This window comes from Phocoena sinus, chromosome 3 (assembly GCF_008692025.1).
Source record: "Phocoena sinus isolate mPhoSin1 chromosome 3, mPhoSin1.pri, whole genome shotgun sequence".
Lineage (NCBI taxonomy): Eukaryota > Metazoa > Chordata > Mammalia > Artiodactyla > Phocoenidae > Phocoena > Phocoena sinus.
In genome coordinates, this window is record NC_045765.1 from 16458657 (window position 1) to 16475887 (window position 17231).

At 35.5% G+C, this 17231-nt stretch overlaps 1 protein-coding gene across 2 annotated transcripts in view; it reads left to right on the forward strand.

The window, feature by feature from the left end:
• LOC116750856 (zinc finger protein 354B) overlaps positions 1–14714 on the forward strand; it is a 33150-nt gene extending 18436 nt beyond the window's left edge. For both annotated transcript variants that reach the window (XM_032626151.1, XM_032626152.1), the window contains exon 5: positions 9583–14714. In XM_032626151.1, coding sequence (XP_032482042.1) covers positions 9583–11168 — 1586 coding nt within the window. In that variant the 3' untranslated portion in view covers positions 11169–14714. The remainder of the gene's footprint in view (positions 1–9582) is intronic.
• The last annotated feature ends 2517 nt before the right edge of the window (positions 14715–17231 follow it).

The following is a 17231-nucleotide window of genomic DNA, read 5'->3' on the forward strand; positions in this document are numbered from 1 at the left end:
CCCCTACATTGGCAGGTGGATTCTTAATGACTGCGCCACCAGGGAAGTCCTTGTGATGTTACCTTAATATTGCCTTAAGTTATCTTAATATGATTGAATTAGGGATTTTGAGATGGTGAAGTTATCCTGGATTATCTAGGGGTGCCCAAGTGTAATCACAGTTGACTTTTTATGAGAGAGGCAGAAGGAAATTTGACAAGAAAGCGGAGGTAGTATAATGATGAAAGCAAAGAGAAATATGAAGATGCTATGCTGTTGGCTTTCAAGGTGGAGGAAGAGACCATGAGCCAAAGAACGCAGCTCTAGTGGTTGGAAAAAGAAAGGGAATGGATTCTCCCCTTGAGCTCTACTAACACCTTGGTTTCAGCCCAGTGAAACTGATTTCAGACTTTTGACCTCTAGACAGTAAGAGAATAAAATGCGTTGTTTTAAGCCACCAAGTTTGTGATACTCTGTTACAGCAGCCATAGGAAACTAATACACAAGATGAGTTCTCTAAGGATAAAAACAGTGGAAAATAATACTGGATAGGTAGGAAACTGGGATCAAAGGAACATAGTGAGAGTCAGTAGCAGTAACTATTATACGGTAATGAGACCCTCAACCTAGGCATACTTTAGGGATGGCTGTTAGAGACATTTCAGTGATGGAATTTAATTAAGAGCATTTGGTGACTAGGCTTGGAATGCAGGGGGCAGAAAGTTTTGAGATGGGATTAAGAACTTATGGCAGAGCAACTGTAAGGTTAAGATGTCATTCTGAACTAGGGAAAATAGTAAAAAGGTTTGAAAAAGCATGTGCCAGGTTCAGATTTGGACAGACTGAATTTGAAGCATAAGAAAAATACTAAAATGGAAATGCTAGTAGGCAGTTAGAAATACCACTTAAAGTATTTTGAGGAAAGTTGGGATAGTCATTCATGCAGCAGGATTTAGAGTGGATAAAATCAACTAGGGGAAGAAGAAGGTTGAAGATAGAATCTCAGAGTCTTAAAAGCCAAGGAGAGAGAATCTAGACCTAATGACAGAAACTAGTCAGGGTGGTAACCATGCACAGATGACAACTGTTTGTCATTTGTTAGACTTTCTGCCCCCTGGCAGAGGAGAGATAAGCAAGATCATTTTGGTCTCTATAAACTTCTGACTTGTTCATGAGGTAGCTCAGGCTTGGTCTAAGATAGACCAATGTTTGATCTGCATTTCAGGAGATAGATTTGTAGGCCTCGCTAAAACCAAAATAAAAGGAAGAAAACCCTAAGCTGGTCATAAGGAACACTTAGGAGGTCCATGGTCCAAGGCTCTTCTTTGCATGAATTTAGGACTCTGGTGTTAGCACTTGATGGTGTAGTTGGGATGAGTAGAACTGATACAGCTCCTTGTAGCTAGGCTTACAAGATTGTCATCCTATCTTGCAGATCATGACCTTTTTTCATCCAAGCCGACTGATAGGGCCTCTTATCTGAATGGAATGTCTTGATATGGTTTTTTAATGCTTTGTAATAGTCTACACCTTTATAATTTGGCATATAAAGTGAGTGTCCTTGACACTATTCCTTTTAGATTTTTGAAGCTGTTTTTTTTCCTTCAAACTTTTTATTAATGATGAATATACAAGTCTTTATGTGTGGGTAGTCATCTGTCAATCTTGATAACATATTTAAAACTGAATAATTTTCTCAAAAATATTAATCTAGTTATAGTTCTTTTTTTAAATTAAGAATTGTATTTTTTTCTTTCTATTATCATTATGAACTCATGGCTTTTTATGATGTAGTATTTTTGATACAGCTTGTCGACTTAGTCATCAGGAACTCTTTTAAAGCAGGTCCTATGTCCCTTGACACAGCCCTTACACACACACACTCACACACGTATATGTTTGTGTATATATGGTTTTGAATCTCAAGGGCAGAGGATTGAGTTAGCCATACTCTGTTTAGTAGCACATTTTTTACACTCATGTCTACAAGGCCCATTTTTTCATTCTTATATTTCTACTCCATTCTCTTCCCTATTCCCTATCTCACCCCACACCACGATAGGCAAACATGCTAATGAATTTAATGCATATCTTACTAACCTTATAAATTCTGTTAGCATCCTTGCTTTCTACTAATATCAGTATGTCCCACACTCACTGTGTACCACCTTCCAGAGCCCATACAAAGAAATCTCACACATATTTTGTACCTCTCATAGGCCATCAAGGAAATAGCCATCCTTCTAAGGAGTCCTCACTCATTTTAGTGTTAGAGATCAAAATCTTGAAGACTGTAACACACATGTACTGGTGGGATGATATTGTTTAGAGCTCCTTTAGAAAACAGAGCCAGAGATTTATTTACAGGATATTTTATTTTCCATTTTAGTTCTAACATTACTTTAAAACTTACCTATTGAAATTTGACTTTTTGTAAACTAAAACTGTTCTATCTTTTGTTTGTTTTTTTTTTTTGCGGTACACGGGCCTCTCACTGTTGTGGCCTCTCCCGTTGTGGAGCACAGACTCCGGACATGCAGGCTCAATGGCCATGGCTCACGGGCCCAGCCACTCCGCAGCATGCGGGATCTTCCTGGACCGGGGCATGAACCCATGTCCGCTGCATCGGCAGGCGGACTCTCAACCACTGCACCACCAGGGAAACCCTGTGCTATCTTTTATAGTTCAGTGAACCATATAAATATTCTAGCTGAAATCATTGAATTACGGCCTTAATTCAGTTTTTTACTATTATCATGTTAGCCCTCCTTTACCTCCTTCTGTCCTTGGCTGTCCATATTACTGACCCTTGACTTTTCAGTATTGCGTGCAATTCATTATTGCCTCTTGCTTGAGGCACATACTGGCTTTTCCTAGCTCACAACTTTTGGCTTCATCTTATATTTTGACACTTCCATACACTACCTCAATAACGCCTACCTGTTTCCCTGCTTGGATTGGTCCTGAAACCTCCCCACAACCCAACTATTCTATAATACAATTTCTAATATGAGTTTAAAAGATGTGTGTATATCAACTAAGAGTATTTGACATTGTTCAAAAAGATTAAAAAACTGTGTTTAAAGAAGATTAGTAAAACAAAAATTGTAATTTGAGTGCCATATTGAGGAATTTATAGTGAGTAGGAGATGATTTCTGGTCATAACCCACAAGGTAGAAGAGGAAACTATATGATATTAATGGATATACTAATATTGAAGCAACTTTGCTTGCATTCCTGGAATAATGCGGTGTTGGAATCTGTTTGCTAAAGATAATTTTCTTAGAATGTTTGCACTAATATTGATAACTGATACTGTTATGTAGTTTTCTTTCTTTGTATTATTATCTGGTTTGTTTTCATATTATATTTCCTTCATAAAAGGAACTAGGAACTTTTCCTTTCTTTTAAATGCACTGGCATAATTTATAGAGCCTTGGGACTATCTGGTCCTTCAAGATGTGGTAGAATTCTGCAGTGCTTTTTTATAGGATTGCTCTTTAATAACTTAATTTTTTCAATTATACTTGGTCTGTCCCAGATTTCTAATTGTAATGGGGTCAGTTTTGGTAGCCTGCATTTCTCTAGAGAATTATCTGTTTCATATAGGTTTTCATAGATTTGAATAGAGATATCTGTTCTCTTCATTATTAATTCCTGTTTTTATCCTTACTTTTTTCTTCCATGGCTTTCTTTCCATTTACTTAGTTTTTCTAGTGTTGTGAGCTGGAAATTTAAATTAAGCTGTACTTCATGTTTCCTGTGCTCCTGTTCCGATCTTCTTGGTTATTTTTTTCATATTTTTCAATTCAAAGTGGGATTAATCTTTTTGGTGGTCACTTCAGCTCTTCTTCAGGCTCTTTGCTAGAGTTCTTCCTTTCTCTGGCATTTTTTTTCAGTCTACCATTGCTCATCACAGAGCCTTTTACCTGGGGAAGTGAGGATCAGGAGCATACGGGGCTATGATGCTGGGAATTGTTGCTTTCTCTCTCTCTCTCTTTTAAACAACCGTGTTGAGGTATAATTCACATACTATAAAATTCATGCTTTTAAAGTGTACAATTTAATGGTTTTAAGTATGTTCACAAAGATCTTCAACTATTGCCACTAATTGTAGAACATTTTCATTACCCCAGAAAGAAATCCTGTACCAATTAGCAATCACTCCACATTCCTGCATCCTCCTAACCCCTGGGAACTCCTAATCTACTTTCTGTCTTTGTGGATTTGACTATTCTGGACATTTCATGTAAGTGGAATCATATAATATGTAGCTCTTTCTATCTGGCTTCTTTTACTTAGCATATTTTCAAGATTCATTCATGTTGTAATATGTATCAGTACCTCATTCCTTTTTATGGATGACTAATATTCCATTGTATGGATATATCACCTTTTGTTTATCCATTCATCTGTTGATGGACATTTGAGTTTCCATTTTTGGTTATTACAAATAATGCTGCTATGACCATTTGTGTAAAAGTTCTTATTTTGACATATGTTTCATTTCTCATGGGTGTATACTTAGGATGAAATTACTGAGTCATATGTTTAGGCTATGTTTAACTTTTTAAGTAACTACCAAACTGTTTCCCAGAGCAGTTGTATTTACTAATTTACATACCCACCAGCTATGTATGTAGGTTCCAGTTTACCCAAATTCTCGACAAAACATTTTATTGTCCCCTAATTATTTTTTTTATTGTGGTAAAATAAAAATAATGTAAAATTTACCATTTTAACTATTTGTAAGTATACACTTTGATGCCATTAAGTACATTCACAGTGTTGTAACTATTATCATTATCCATCTGGAGAAGTTTTTTATAATCCCTTACTGAAACTCTCTACCCATTAAATAATAATTCTCCATCTGCTTTTCTCCCCAGCCTCTGGTAATCACTATTCTACTTTCTGTCTCTGCATTTGACTGTTCTAGAATCCTCAGAATTGGAATCATATAACACTTGTCATTTTGTGTCTGGCTTATTTCACGCTGCATGATGTCTTCAAGGTTCATCCATGTTGTAGCATCTATCACAATTTCATTTCTCTGTAAAGCTGAATAATAATCCATTATATGTATATACTACTTCTTGTTTATCCATTCATCTGTCAGTGGACATTTGGGTTGTTTCCACCTTTTGGCTACCGTGAATAATGTTATTATGAGCATGGGTATACAAATATCTCTTTGAGTCTTTGCTTTCAGTTCTTTTGGGTATATCTGTAGGAATGGAATTACTGAATCCCATGGTAATTCTCTGCTTAACTTTTTGAAGAACTGCCATACTGTTGTCCACTGTGGCTATATTATTTTACATTCCCAACAGCAGTGCACAAGGGTTCCAGTTTCTCCACATCCTTGCCAACATTTGTTATTTTCTGTGTGTATACACACACACATACACACATGTATATAAAATATACACACACACATATATATTAGCCATATTAACAGACGTGAAGTGGAATATTGTGGTTTGAATTTTTATTTCCTGACATGTTGAACATCTTTTCATGTGCTTATTGGACATTGGTATGTCTTCTATAGAGATATGTCTATTCAAGTCCTTTGCTTATTTTTGAATTGGATTGTTTGTTTTCTTATTGTTGAATTGTAGGAATTCTTTATATATTCTGGATATTAACCCTTTATCAGATACATAATTAGAAAATATTTTTTCCTGTTCTGTAGGTTGTCTTTTTATTCTGCTGATAGTGTTCTTTGATGTACCAAAGCTTTTATTTATTTTTAATTTTTCTTTTTTTTTTTTTTTGGCCACACTGCTTGGCTTGCAGGATCTTAGTTCCCTGACCAGGGATAAAACCCTGGCCCTGGCAGTGAGAGTGCTGAGTCCTAACCACTGGACTGCCAGGGAATTCCCCCAGAAGCTTTTAATTTTGATGAAATCGAATTATTTGTCTATTTTTTTCCTTTGTTTCCTGTGCTTTTGGTATCCTATCCCAGAAATCATTGCTAAATCCTAAGTCGTGAAGCTTTTACCCTATGTTTTCGTCTAAGAATTTTATAGTTTTAGATCTTACATTTAAGTCATGTATTCATTTTGAGTTAATTTTTGTGTATGGTGTTAGGTAAAGGGTCCAGCTTCATTTTTTTTGCAAGTGGATAGCCAGCTTTCCCAGCACTATTTGTTGAAAAGACTGTCTTTTCCCCATTGAATAGTCTTGGCACCTTTTTATGGGCAAAGTTCATTTGCCCATATATGTGAAGGTTTATTTCTAGACTTCCTATTCTATTCTATTGATCTATATGTTCATCTTTATGCCAGTACCACAATGCTTCGATTATTGTAACTTTGTATAAGTTTTGAAATCAGGAAGTATGAGTACTCCAAATTTGTTCTTCTTTTTCAAGATTATTTTGGCTTTTCAGGGTCCCTTGAGATTCCATATAAATTTTAAGATGAGTTTTACTATTTCTGCAAAAAAAACGGCATTGGAATTTTGATAGGGCTTGCATTTAATCTCTAGATCACTTTAGGTAGTATTGCCTTCTTATGAGTATTAAATCTTACAGTCTGTAAATACCTGATGTTTTTCCATTTACCTATGTCTTCTTTACTTTCTGCAGTGTTTGTAGTTTTCAGTGTACAAATCTTTTACCTCCTTTGAGTTAATTCCTAAGTATTTTATTCTTTTTGATGCTATCGTAAATGAAATCCTTTTCTGTATTTCTGTTTTGGCTTGTTCATTGTTAGAGGATAAAAACACAACTGTGTTTGTGTTGATTTTTTATCCTGCTACTTTGCTGAATTTGTGTATTCTAACAATTTTTTGTGGAACCTTTACATTTTCTACATATAAGATCATCTGTTGTCATCTGTTGCAGACTATTATATATATAATGGATAAACAAGATCCTACCGTATAGCACAGGGAACTATATTCAATATCCTGTGATAAACCATAAATAATGGAAAAGAATATGAAAAGAATGTATGTATGTGTAACTCAAATCACTTTGCTGTACAGCAGAAATTAACCCAACATTGTAAATCAACTATACTTCAAAAAAATAAATTTTTAAGAAAGATCATGTCATCTGTGACTGAGATCATTTTACTTTCCAATTTAGATATCTTTTATTTATTTTTCTTGCCTGATTGCTCTGGCTAGAAATTCCAATACTGTGTTGGGTTGAAGTGGTAAAAGTGGGCATCCTTATCTTGTTCCTGATCTCAGAGGAAAAGATTATAGTCTTTAACCATTGAGTATGATGTTAACTATGGGTTCTTTAAGGATGGTCTTTATTGTGTTGGGGTATTTTCCTTCCAGTCCCAGTTTATTAAGTGTTTTGGGGTTTTTTTAATCATGAAAAGGTGTTGAATTTTGAATTTTGTCAGATGCTTTTTTCTACATCACTTGAGATGATCATGTGATTTTGTGTCTTCTTTCTGTTAATGTGATGTGTTGCTTTAATTGGTTTTCATATGTTGAACCATTCTTGCATTCCAAGGATAAATCTCATGGTGTATAATCATTCTAATATTCTGAATTCTCTTTGCCTAGTACTTTATTGAGGATTTAAAAATCAATATTCACAAGGAATATTGGTCTTTAGTTTTCTATTCTTATAGGGTTTTTGTCTGGCTTTATTATCAGGGCAATGCTGGCCCCATAGAATAAGTTAGGAAATATTGCCTCCTCTTTAGTTTTTTGGAAGAGTTTCAGAAGGAGTGGTGTTAGTTCATCTTTAATATTTGATAGACAATAAAACTATCTGGTACAGAGCATTTTTACTATTGGGAGGCTTTGATTACTGGTTCAGTTGTTTTACTAGTTATATGTCTGTTCAGATTTTCTGCTTCGTAATTCAGTTTGGGTAAGTTTTGTGTTTCTAGGAATTTGTCCATATCATCTAGGCTATACAATTTTTTGTCATACAGTTATCCATGGTTTTTCCTTGTAATCCTTTTTATTTCTTTTGACTCCGTGGTAATATTGCCAACTTGCATTTCTGATTTTAGTACTTTGTGTCTTCTCTCTTTTATTTTTAGTCAGTCTCACTAAAGTTTTGTCAATTTTGTAGATCTTTTCAAATAACTGATTTTGCATTTGTTGATTTTTTTCTCTACTGTTTTTCTATTTTCTGTTTTATGTATCTAAGTTCTTGTCTTTATTATTTCTTCCTTCTGCTAGCTTTGGGTTTAGTTTGGTTTTTTTTCTAGTTCTTTAAGTTGTAAAGTTATGTTGTTAATTACAGCAGGATTTAAAATATCTTTATATTTCTTAATCCTTATATTTTTATAACATTGAAGTGTTTTATCCAAGAATAGGAGAGGTTTTTCAGGTGACTTTAATGTTATTCAAGACTGTTCTAGGGACTTCCCTGGCAGTCCAGTGGTTAAGATTCACCTTCCAATACAGGGGGTGTGTGTTTGATCCCTGGTCAGGGAGCTAAGATCCCACATACCTCAGGGCTAAAAAACCAAAACATAAAACAGAAGCAATATTGTAACAAACTCCATAAAGACTTTAAAAATGGTCCACAACAACAATAAAAAAAATTTTTTTTAATTTTTTTAAAGACTTTAAAATTTTTTCCCACATAAGTTTTTCATATTTCTTGTGAATTCATTTCCCTAAATCTTTGTATAAATGAAGATTATTGATTTTAGTGTGTTAATTTTATATCCTGGTATGTCACTGATCAAGGTTTATCATTGATTCTCTGAGGTTTAATTTCAGCTATAGTATTATATCATCAGCAAATAGAGATAGTTTTATTTCCTCTTTACTCATGCTTATGCCTCTAATTGATTTTGCTTGTGTACTTGTATTGGTTGATACATCTAGTACAACGTTGAACAGAAGTGAAAGTAATGGGCATCCTTGCCTTGTTCTTGATCATAGTGGAAATGTCTCTAGAGTTTCTTCATTAAATAAGATACTGGCTTTAGGACTAAAGTATATGTATTTATCTTATTGAGGAAGCATCCTTCAATTCCTGTTTTTCTTGAATATTTTTATTATCAGTGGTGCTGAATTTTTTTAAGGCTTTCTCATTATCTCTAGATATACTCATAATTTTTTCCCTTAGGTACATATTATAATATACTGTGGTTAAGTGGTATAATAAGGGGAATAGATTTTTGGAGCTCACAGTCAGGAAAGGGTGCAAAGAGGAGCTTAACACTGGAACTGAATCTGAAGGCTACAGAGAAGTTTGACATGTAGGAAGGGTAGGGAAGACATTCAAGATTAGAAATAATTACAGAAATGAGAGTGATGTCATGGAGATAATGTATGAGTCTGTCATAGGCTTTGGATACTAGACTGCATTTCCCAATTCATACTCCTCCTCTGATGCCTTCTCTTCATTCTCCTGGTAATGTGTATACTCTCACCTTCTTTAAATGAGCATCTTTGTTTTATTCACTCTAGTACTCCAGCTCTCATCCATTATTATTTTATACGGTGACACTGTTACTTTCCTTTTTTTTCCTCTTGCTATAGGTTCTTTTAGCCAGAAGGCAATGCCTTATTTAGATATCATTAATATTTAGTCCTTCTACACATTTAGTCTCAGCTAATCATGTGGATCATTGGCAATTTCTTTCTTTTTTTGTTTTCTTCAGGATGTAAGAGCAGTCCTAAAACCACAAAGTCAACTCAAACTCAAGACTCATCATTTTGGGGGCCAGTAAGGAAAAGACTCAAAAAAAATGAACCCTGGAACTTCATATCAGAAAAATCCTGCTTATATGAAGACAGAATAAAGAAACAGAAGGACAAAAATGAAAGTTTACAAATAATTTCAGTCACCCATACAAAGATCCTCACTGTAGAAAGAAGCCATAAAAATAATGACTTTGGCCAGAATTTCAGCCTGAAATCAGTGTTTGTTAAGCAACAAAAGACTGCTAGAGAAAAAACACCCTCAAAATATGAAATACAAAGAAATAGCTTCAGGCAGGATTCAAATTTACTTAACCAACCAAAAATCAAGACAGCAGAAAAACGCTATAAATGTAACATTTGTGAAAAAGCCTTCATTCACAATTCATCCCTTCGTAAACATCAGAAAAACCATACTGGAGAGAAATTATTTAAATGTAAAGAATGTTTGAAAGCCTTTAGCCAAAGTTCAGCTCTTATTCAACATCAAAGAACTCATACTGGAGAGAAACCCTATATATGTAAAGAATGTGGAAAAGCCTTCAGCCATAGTGCATCCCTTTGTAAACACCTAAGAACCCATACTGTGGAAAAATCCTATAGATGTAAAGAATGTGGTAAATCCTTCAGCAGAAGGTCTACCCTTTTTATACATCAAAAAATCCACGCTCGAGAAAATCCCCACAAATATAACCCAGGAAGGAAGGCATCCAGTTGTAGCACATCCCCTTCTGGATGTCAGAGAATTCATCTCAGAAAGAAGTCCTATTTATGTAATGAATGTGGCAATACCTTTAAGTCTAGTTCATCTCTTCGTTATCATCAGAGAATTCACACAGGAGAGAAACCTTTTAAATGTAGTGAATGTGGGAGAGCGTTCAGTCAGAGTGCATCTCTTATTCAACATGAAAGAATTCACACTGGAGAAAAGCCTTATAGATGTAATGAATGTGGAAAAGGTTTCACGTCTATTTCACGACTTAATAGACACCGAATAATTCATACTGGAGAGAAACTGTATAATTGTAATGAATGTGGTAAAGCCTTAAGTTCCCACTCGACACTCATTATTCATGAGCGCATTCATACTGGAGAGAAACCATGTAAGTGTAAAGTGTGTGGGAAAGCCTTCAGACAAAGTTCAGCTCTCATTCAACATCAGAGAATGCATACTGGAGAAAGACCCTATAAATGTAATGAGTGTGGGAAAACATTCAGGTGTAACTCATCCCTTAGTAATCACCAGAGAATTCATACAGGAGAGAAACCGTATCAATGTCTGGAATGTGGGATATCCTTTGGCCAAAGTGCAGCTCTTATTCAACATCAAAGAATTCATACAGGAGAAAAACCCTTTGCATGTAGTACATGTGGGAAAACTTTTAGGCAGAGCTCATCACTTATTGCGCATCAAAGAATTCATACTGGAGAGAAACCCTATGAATGTAATGCATGTGGGAAACTCTTCAGCCAGAGGTCGTCCCTTACTAACCATTATAAAATTCACATTGAAGAGAACTCCTTCAAAGTGGATTTGCATGTGTGAAATCCTTAAACCAAAGCTTATTAGAATACAGTTGGCCTTGCTTATCACTGGGTTCCACATCCACTGATTCAAATAACTGCAAATTTTAAATGTTCAGAAAAAAAATTCCAGTAAGTTCCAAAAAGCAAAATTTAAATTTACCACACATCGGCAACTATTTTAATGGCATTTGCATTGTATTAGGTATTACAAGTAATTTAGAGATGATTTAGAGAGGATGTGCATAGGTTATATGTAAATTCTACACCATTTTATATAAGGGAATTGATCATCCTCAGATTTTGGTATCTGTTGGGGGGGGGTCCTGGAAACAGTCCCCAATAGATACTGAGGGACAACTGTATACATACTAGAGAATGATAGTAAATGTAATGAATATGATAAAATTTCTATTTTAGTCCTCACAGTTATTAAAGTCTAAGGATAAACCTTGACTGTGTAATAAATACGAGGGACACTTTCATACCTGTCAGTCACTTTTTTAAATATCCTGAGACAAATCACAAAATATTGAATTTGGCCATTTGTAAGATAAAAGGTAAGGTTTTTCTCTTATACAGCATTATACACTTTATGCAACATATAAACAGAAAAATTTGGGTGCAGGGGTGCTGGATTTCTCATTAGAAACTAACTGTATAAGCTAATAGCATATTTATTACAACTAACATTTTAATAGCAAACAAAATCTTAAAATATATGCATTTATAGAGCCAAGGACCAAATAATAGATAAAAATAAACTGCAAACTACCTCAGTCTGGAACTTGCCTTTTCTTAAACTGTTGTCAAACTTTGTACATGGTTTTCATCAAAAAAGAGGCAAAACAAAAACAAAACCCTCTGTTCTCTTCCTCCTTTATTTTTCTAGTTGCTTCCAAACTACACCTGTTTCCCAAATTTTTATGCAATTTCTAATTTTGTTTTTAGAATTATTTTTCTTTGTTGTATTGAAGTCATATTTATTCTATAACTGTACTTGCTATGTTCTATACAGCGTGCTATTTTAAGTAGGAAAAATATATTTTGATTAGGTAATCACTTTGAAGTTAAAGCTATTTTTTTAGTTCACTGCAGAAGAATTCCTAAGAACCTATCACCTGTAGCAAAGTCTTAAAAAGGGATCAACTTCATGAAATAAAAGCATGTTTTCCCCACTCGAGGTTTTCTAATTTTTTATAATCTCAGACTCCAAAGGAAAATAAAAGAAGGGAAAGAATTCTAAACCATTTAAAAGCCAGTTTACTCAGTAAATGTTTCTTTAACCCCTGAGCCAGGTATTATCCCAGGCACTGGAAATTGTTCAGGAGAAAAGAACAGGCCTTCAAGAAGTCATGAATTGAGGGGCAAAAGGAGGGGGTTGAAGAGGTAACAAAGTAAGTAAATTACCACGTGTTAGAGTAGTTTTCACAGAGAAATAGATGATACGATGATACTATGTTACCGAACACAAATACTGTAGAGATTTGTGCAGGATGTGGAAAGAAAGAATGGACCTAACAAAGGGAGCCCTAAAGGAGCAGGGACAGTCATTCCTGAGCCCAATTTTGGAAGAATAATGGAAATTCTCCAGAGAGTGAGATGAGTGCTTCAAGGGGAGGGAGCCACATAAGCAAAGGTAAAGGTGGGTGACAGCATGGCATGTTTGTAGAACATCTGTTAAGTTGTGAGAATGACAGGTTGAAGCTTGAAAAGAAGGCAGAACTGAAGGTCTTACTGCCATCCTAAAGAACTTGAATTTGATTCTGAAATTTCTAGAACCAATGAAAGATTTTATATAAGGGAAATTGTTCTGGCAGTAAGGTGTAGAGACTGAATTTAGGAGGTTGAAGACAGCTGAACAGACAAGCCTAGAAGACTAGAGCCAGAAGACTAGAATTCAGAGTAATTAAAATACACAGTTGGTAGTCAAAACCACACTACGTGAACTTGGCCAGCAGAGTGTACAGATTAGAATGAGAAGCAGGGATCATGGATAAACCCCACAAAAAATATCAGTAAATAAGGAGTTGGTAGAGGAAAAGGAATTTAACTAAGATGAAATGGAATGGCCCTAGAGGTAGGAGAAAAGCCCGAAGAGTGATGTTACTGAGCCCAAAGGAGAACTGAATCTCTGTAGTGTTGGGTGCCACAGATCACATAACAGAGAAAATTGGAATTGGTAGCTAGAATGTTGGAGACCTTGGCAAGAGCAATTTCTGTTAATTAGGGTGAACAGAAGCCACATTATTCTAGGTTAGAAGATGAGAACTAGTGCGCTGTTTTACACTATGTTTCAAGAAGTTTAAATGAAGGGAAGAAAAGAGGGTTGCATTTAGAAGGGAGAAAATTACTTAGGGAGCATTTCTGTGTTAATAATTGAGGCAATGTATACACATGTTGAACTAATGAGATCATTGTGTGGAACATATTTTCTGAGAGATTCTGAAAGAATTAGAGCATAGGTGGAAGAATTTACCTTAGGCTGGAGAGAAAGGTAGCCTACAGAAAGATAGGAATGCAGATAAGTTTCTGTTTAATTTGAAGGTGAAGGAATTTCTATCTGCTGACCTTATTTTCTGTAAAGCCGGAGAAAGATTTCACTTTTTTGAGATGTTGACTATAGTAGCAATTTTTGGATCTTTGGGTGCTTAAAAATGTTAATGAGTTTCAATCTGTGTTTTGGAGACTTTTTAGAAAGTCATGGCTCTGAGTTCACTCTATACTCATGTTTCAGTAAGAAAGCTCCACTTTTATTCTATATGTTTGATATCTGTGTTACTTTTTGTGTTTTTTTTTTAAGAAAAGAATTTGCTGGTAAATTAAAGTTTAAACAGTACTTAGGATAAGAAAGAATGCTTTAAAAGAGTGATAAGTCTGAAGAGAGACTGGAAAGGATTATAGGAGTTCAACAAGTGTGTGGAGGTAGATGGAAAGACATTCACGTAGGGGAAAAGTTTGTGCAATGGAAAGGAAGCATAAGAGGACATGATGAAAAAAAAAAAAAAAGAGGACATGATGTCCTCACTGTACTCTTGTAAGTAGTATTTTCTAAACTTCATTTTCCAATTATTTGTTACTAGTACATAGAAACAAATTGATTTTTATATATTGACCGTATAGCCAGTAACCTTGCTAAATTGACTTTTTCTAATAGCTTGTTTGTAGATTCTTTGGAATTTTCTGCAAACACAATGATCATCTGTAAATAATGACCATTTTATTTTTCTCTTCTAGTTGTAATACATTAAAATTTTTCTTCTTACATTATAGTACTGTATACAAGCCAGTACAATGTTGAATATGAATGATGGCATTCATTTTTCACCATTTAATGATGTTACCTTTAATTTGTCTGTGGATATCTGTTATCAAAAAGAAACATACCCCTGTATTCCCAGTGTGCTGTGAGTTTTTATCATAAATGGGAGTAGTATTTTGTCATATTTATTTTCTGCATTTAGTGAAATAATAATTTCTCTCTTCACACTTTTAATAGGTGATTATATGGACTGAATTTTTATGCTAACCGATGTGTTCCTGAAATAAATTCTACCTGGTCATGATACATCATCATCTACGTTGTATGTGTTTATAAGATCAGGTTTCTTCCTTAATAAGTAGAAGCTTGATGAAGTGACCAATATGTGTTTAAGAACTCAGAGCAAAATTTTTTATCATCCAAATCTGAAGAATGAATGGAATCATAATACCTAGAGAGAGGAAGGGGATGGCAAGGACAAGAGTACCACAGGAGCAAAAGGCTCAGAAGGAGAGTGTATGTAGCATCTGTAGAGACCAGCAGGTAAACAAGCCTTGCTGATGTGGAGGATTCCTGGTAGGATAAAAGAAAAAATAATATTGGAAATGAAAACTAGAGTTAGGTTATTAGAAACTTTAAATGCTATCTGAGAGTACAGGAATTTGGATATGATCCTTAGATATTAAATCAGTATATTTCTGAGGAGCAAATGGCCAATTTGAAACCTGTTTTAGGAAGACTGATGGGACAGAAGGTTCAAAGTTTCTGGCTTGAGAAACTGGCTGAAGGATGGATTCTTGAGAATAGTAGTTTGGGACAGTCTGTGAGAAATGTTTAGTGAGAAGATAAAAAAACAAAAACAAAACCAGAGGTTAGCTCTGCTCTTAGTGCTTGACAATTGTCCTGCACAAACTGACATACCACAGATGCTAAAATTCTTCAAGCTGACAGTGTTATTTTCTTTTTAATTAAGGTGCAGTTATGCTTTCAAAATGAGAACATATAATTTCAGTTAGTATTGTAAGTCAGTATGCTTCAGGTTATAAAAACAGTTGTTTAAGGAATACAACTTTCAAGAACTATTTTTAAAGTTTTTTTTTGTTGTTGTTTTCTTTGAGAGAGAGAACTTTCAATGAGAGCATTGGACAAAAAGTCAAGAGACCTGTGTGTTTTCCTGCCCCCATTCTGGTTCAAGTTACATAGTCCCTGGCCTTTTCAACCCTAGAAATTCCACTGTGTATTTTCATATACTGCTTTACGGTTCCTAATGGTATAGATTAACTCAAATTTTTAAATGTTCATCTTATGTATTTTGGGGGTAGAAACATCATTAGTAACAATATTAGCATATATTGTTGGATAAAATAGTCAAGTTATAGATCACAAACTAAAATTTTCAATCTAAAAATCAAATTGTTCTAGGAAGATGGAGTAGGCAGATATATGCTTTTTGCTATTTGCCCACTAAGTACATTTTAAACCCCTGTATATTATATTTAAAACAATCATAAGAAGATTCTGAAGAATGGAGAGAAGCATATAGGCCAGCTAGGAACCTCAGGACCGGTGATACGGTAGTTCTTTTTGCCTCATATATCCCAAGTGTAGAGCTGAAGAGGCAGGAACCCAGAAACAGCAAGAGACATAGACACAAAAAAATTTACAAAACCCCAACAAAGCCTACTTTCATTAGCCAAAGGACCAGGAATGGGGTGCCCTAGCAAGACAGAAAACTCTTAGATAATAACACTCTACTCCAGCCAAACAACACGGAAAAAACTGGTCCCATCACTACACACACCAGCAAAGGCTGAGTGGAGAGCCTAGACTTCCACCCTTATAAGGCTGTAAAGAGGGGCCATAAAACTTTGCTGGTGTGTGTAGTGTCAAGAGCTAGGACATTCATTCATGCCCGGTGGTAATAACCTCTCTTCCCAGCAATAATAGTGGAGACTACATGGGGAACTGGGACACCACCCTCCCTTCCACTCAGTACTAAGAGCATCGCATCCTCTCCCTGCTGGGGTGGTATCAGAGGGGGCCTAGTGTAGGGACAGAATTTTTACCACTGCCCAACAGTGATGAGGCCACACTCCCACCCCATAGTGCCATAGGAGGCCAAGTAGGGAGCAAACAAGGCACTCTTATCTGTCTCAGCCAGAGTGATATCAGTGAAGGCTTAGTGAGGAACTAGAAATCCCACGCTCATCAAGGAATAAAAAGGAGACCCTTAACTCCTTGGGTGTCTAGGGAGGCCAAATAGGAAAACTGAGCTTCTACCCCACATGGCCATGATGAGGTGGAACTTCATAATGCCATATTTGCTGTAGCAGTATCAAAGCAAGTCAGCTGAAGCAAAAAATTCAAATAAGATCTGGAGTTTCATAACATAATACCCAAGTTTTCCAGGATTCAACAAAAGACTTTCATCATACCAAGAACCAGGAAGATCACTTGAATGAAAAAGACAATTAGTAAACATCAAGAATTAGGTGACAGAGATGTTAAAATAATCTAACAAAGATTTTTATAGCAGCCATCATAAAAATACTTTGATGAGCAATTTCAAAAATGTTTGAAACAGGGCTTCCCTGGTGGCACAGTGGTTGAGAATCCAGCTGCCGATGCAGGGGACGTGGGTTCGTGCCCTGGTCCGGGAAAATCCCACATACCACAGAGCAGCTGGGCCTGTGAGCCATGGCCGCTGAGCCTGCGCGTCCGTAGCCTGTGCTCCGCAACAGGAGGCCCGTGTACTGAAAAAAAAAAAAAAAAGTTTGAAACAAAAAATAGAGCCTTATCAAAGAAATTTAAGTCTCAGCAAAG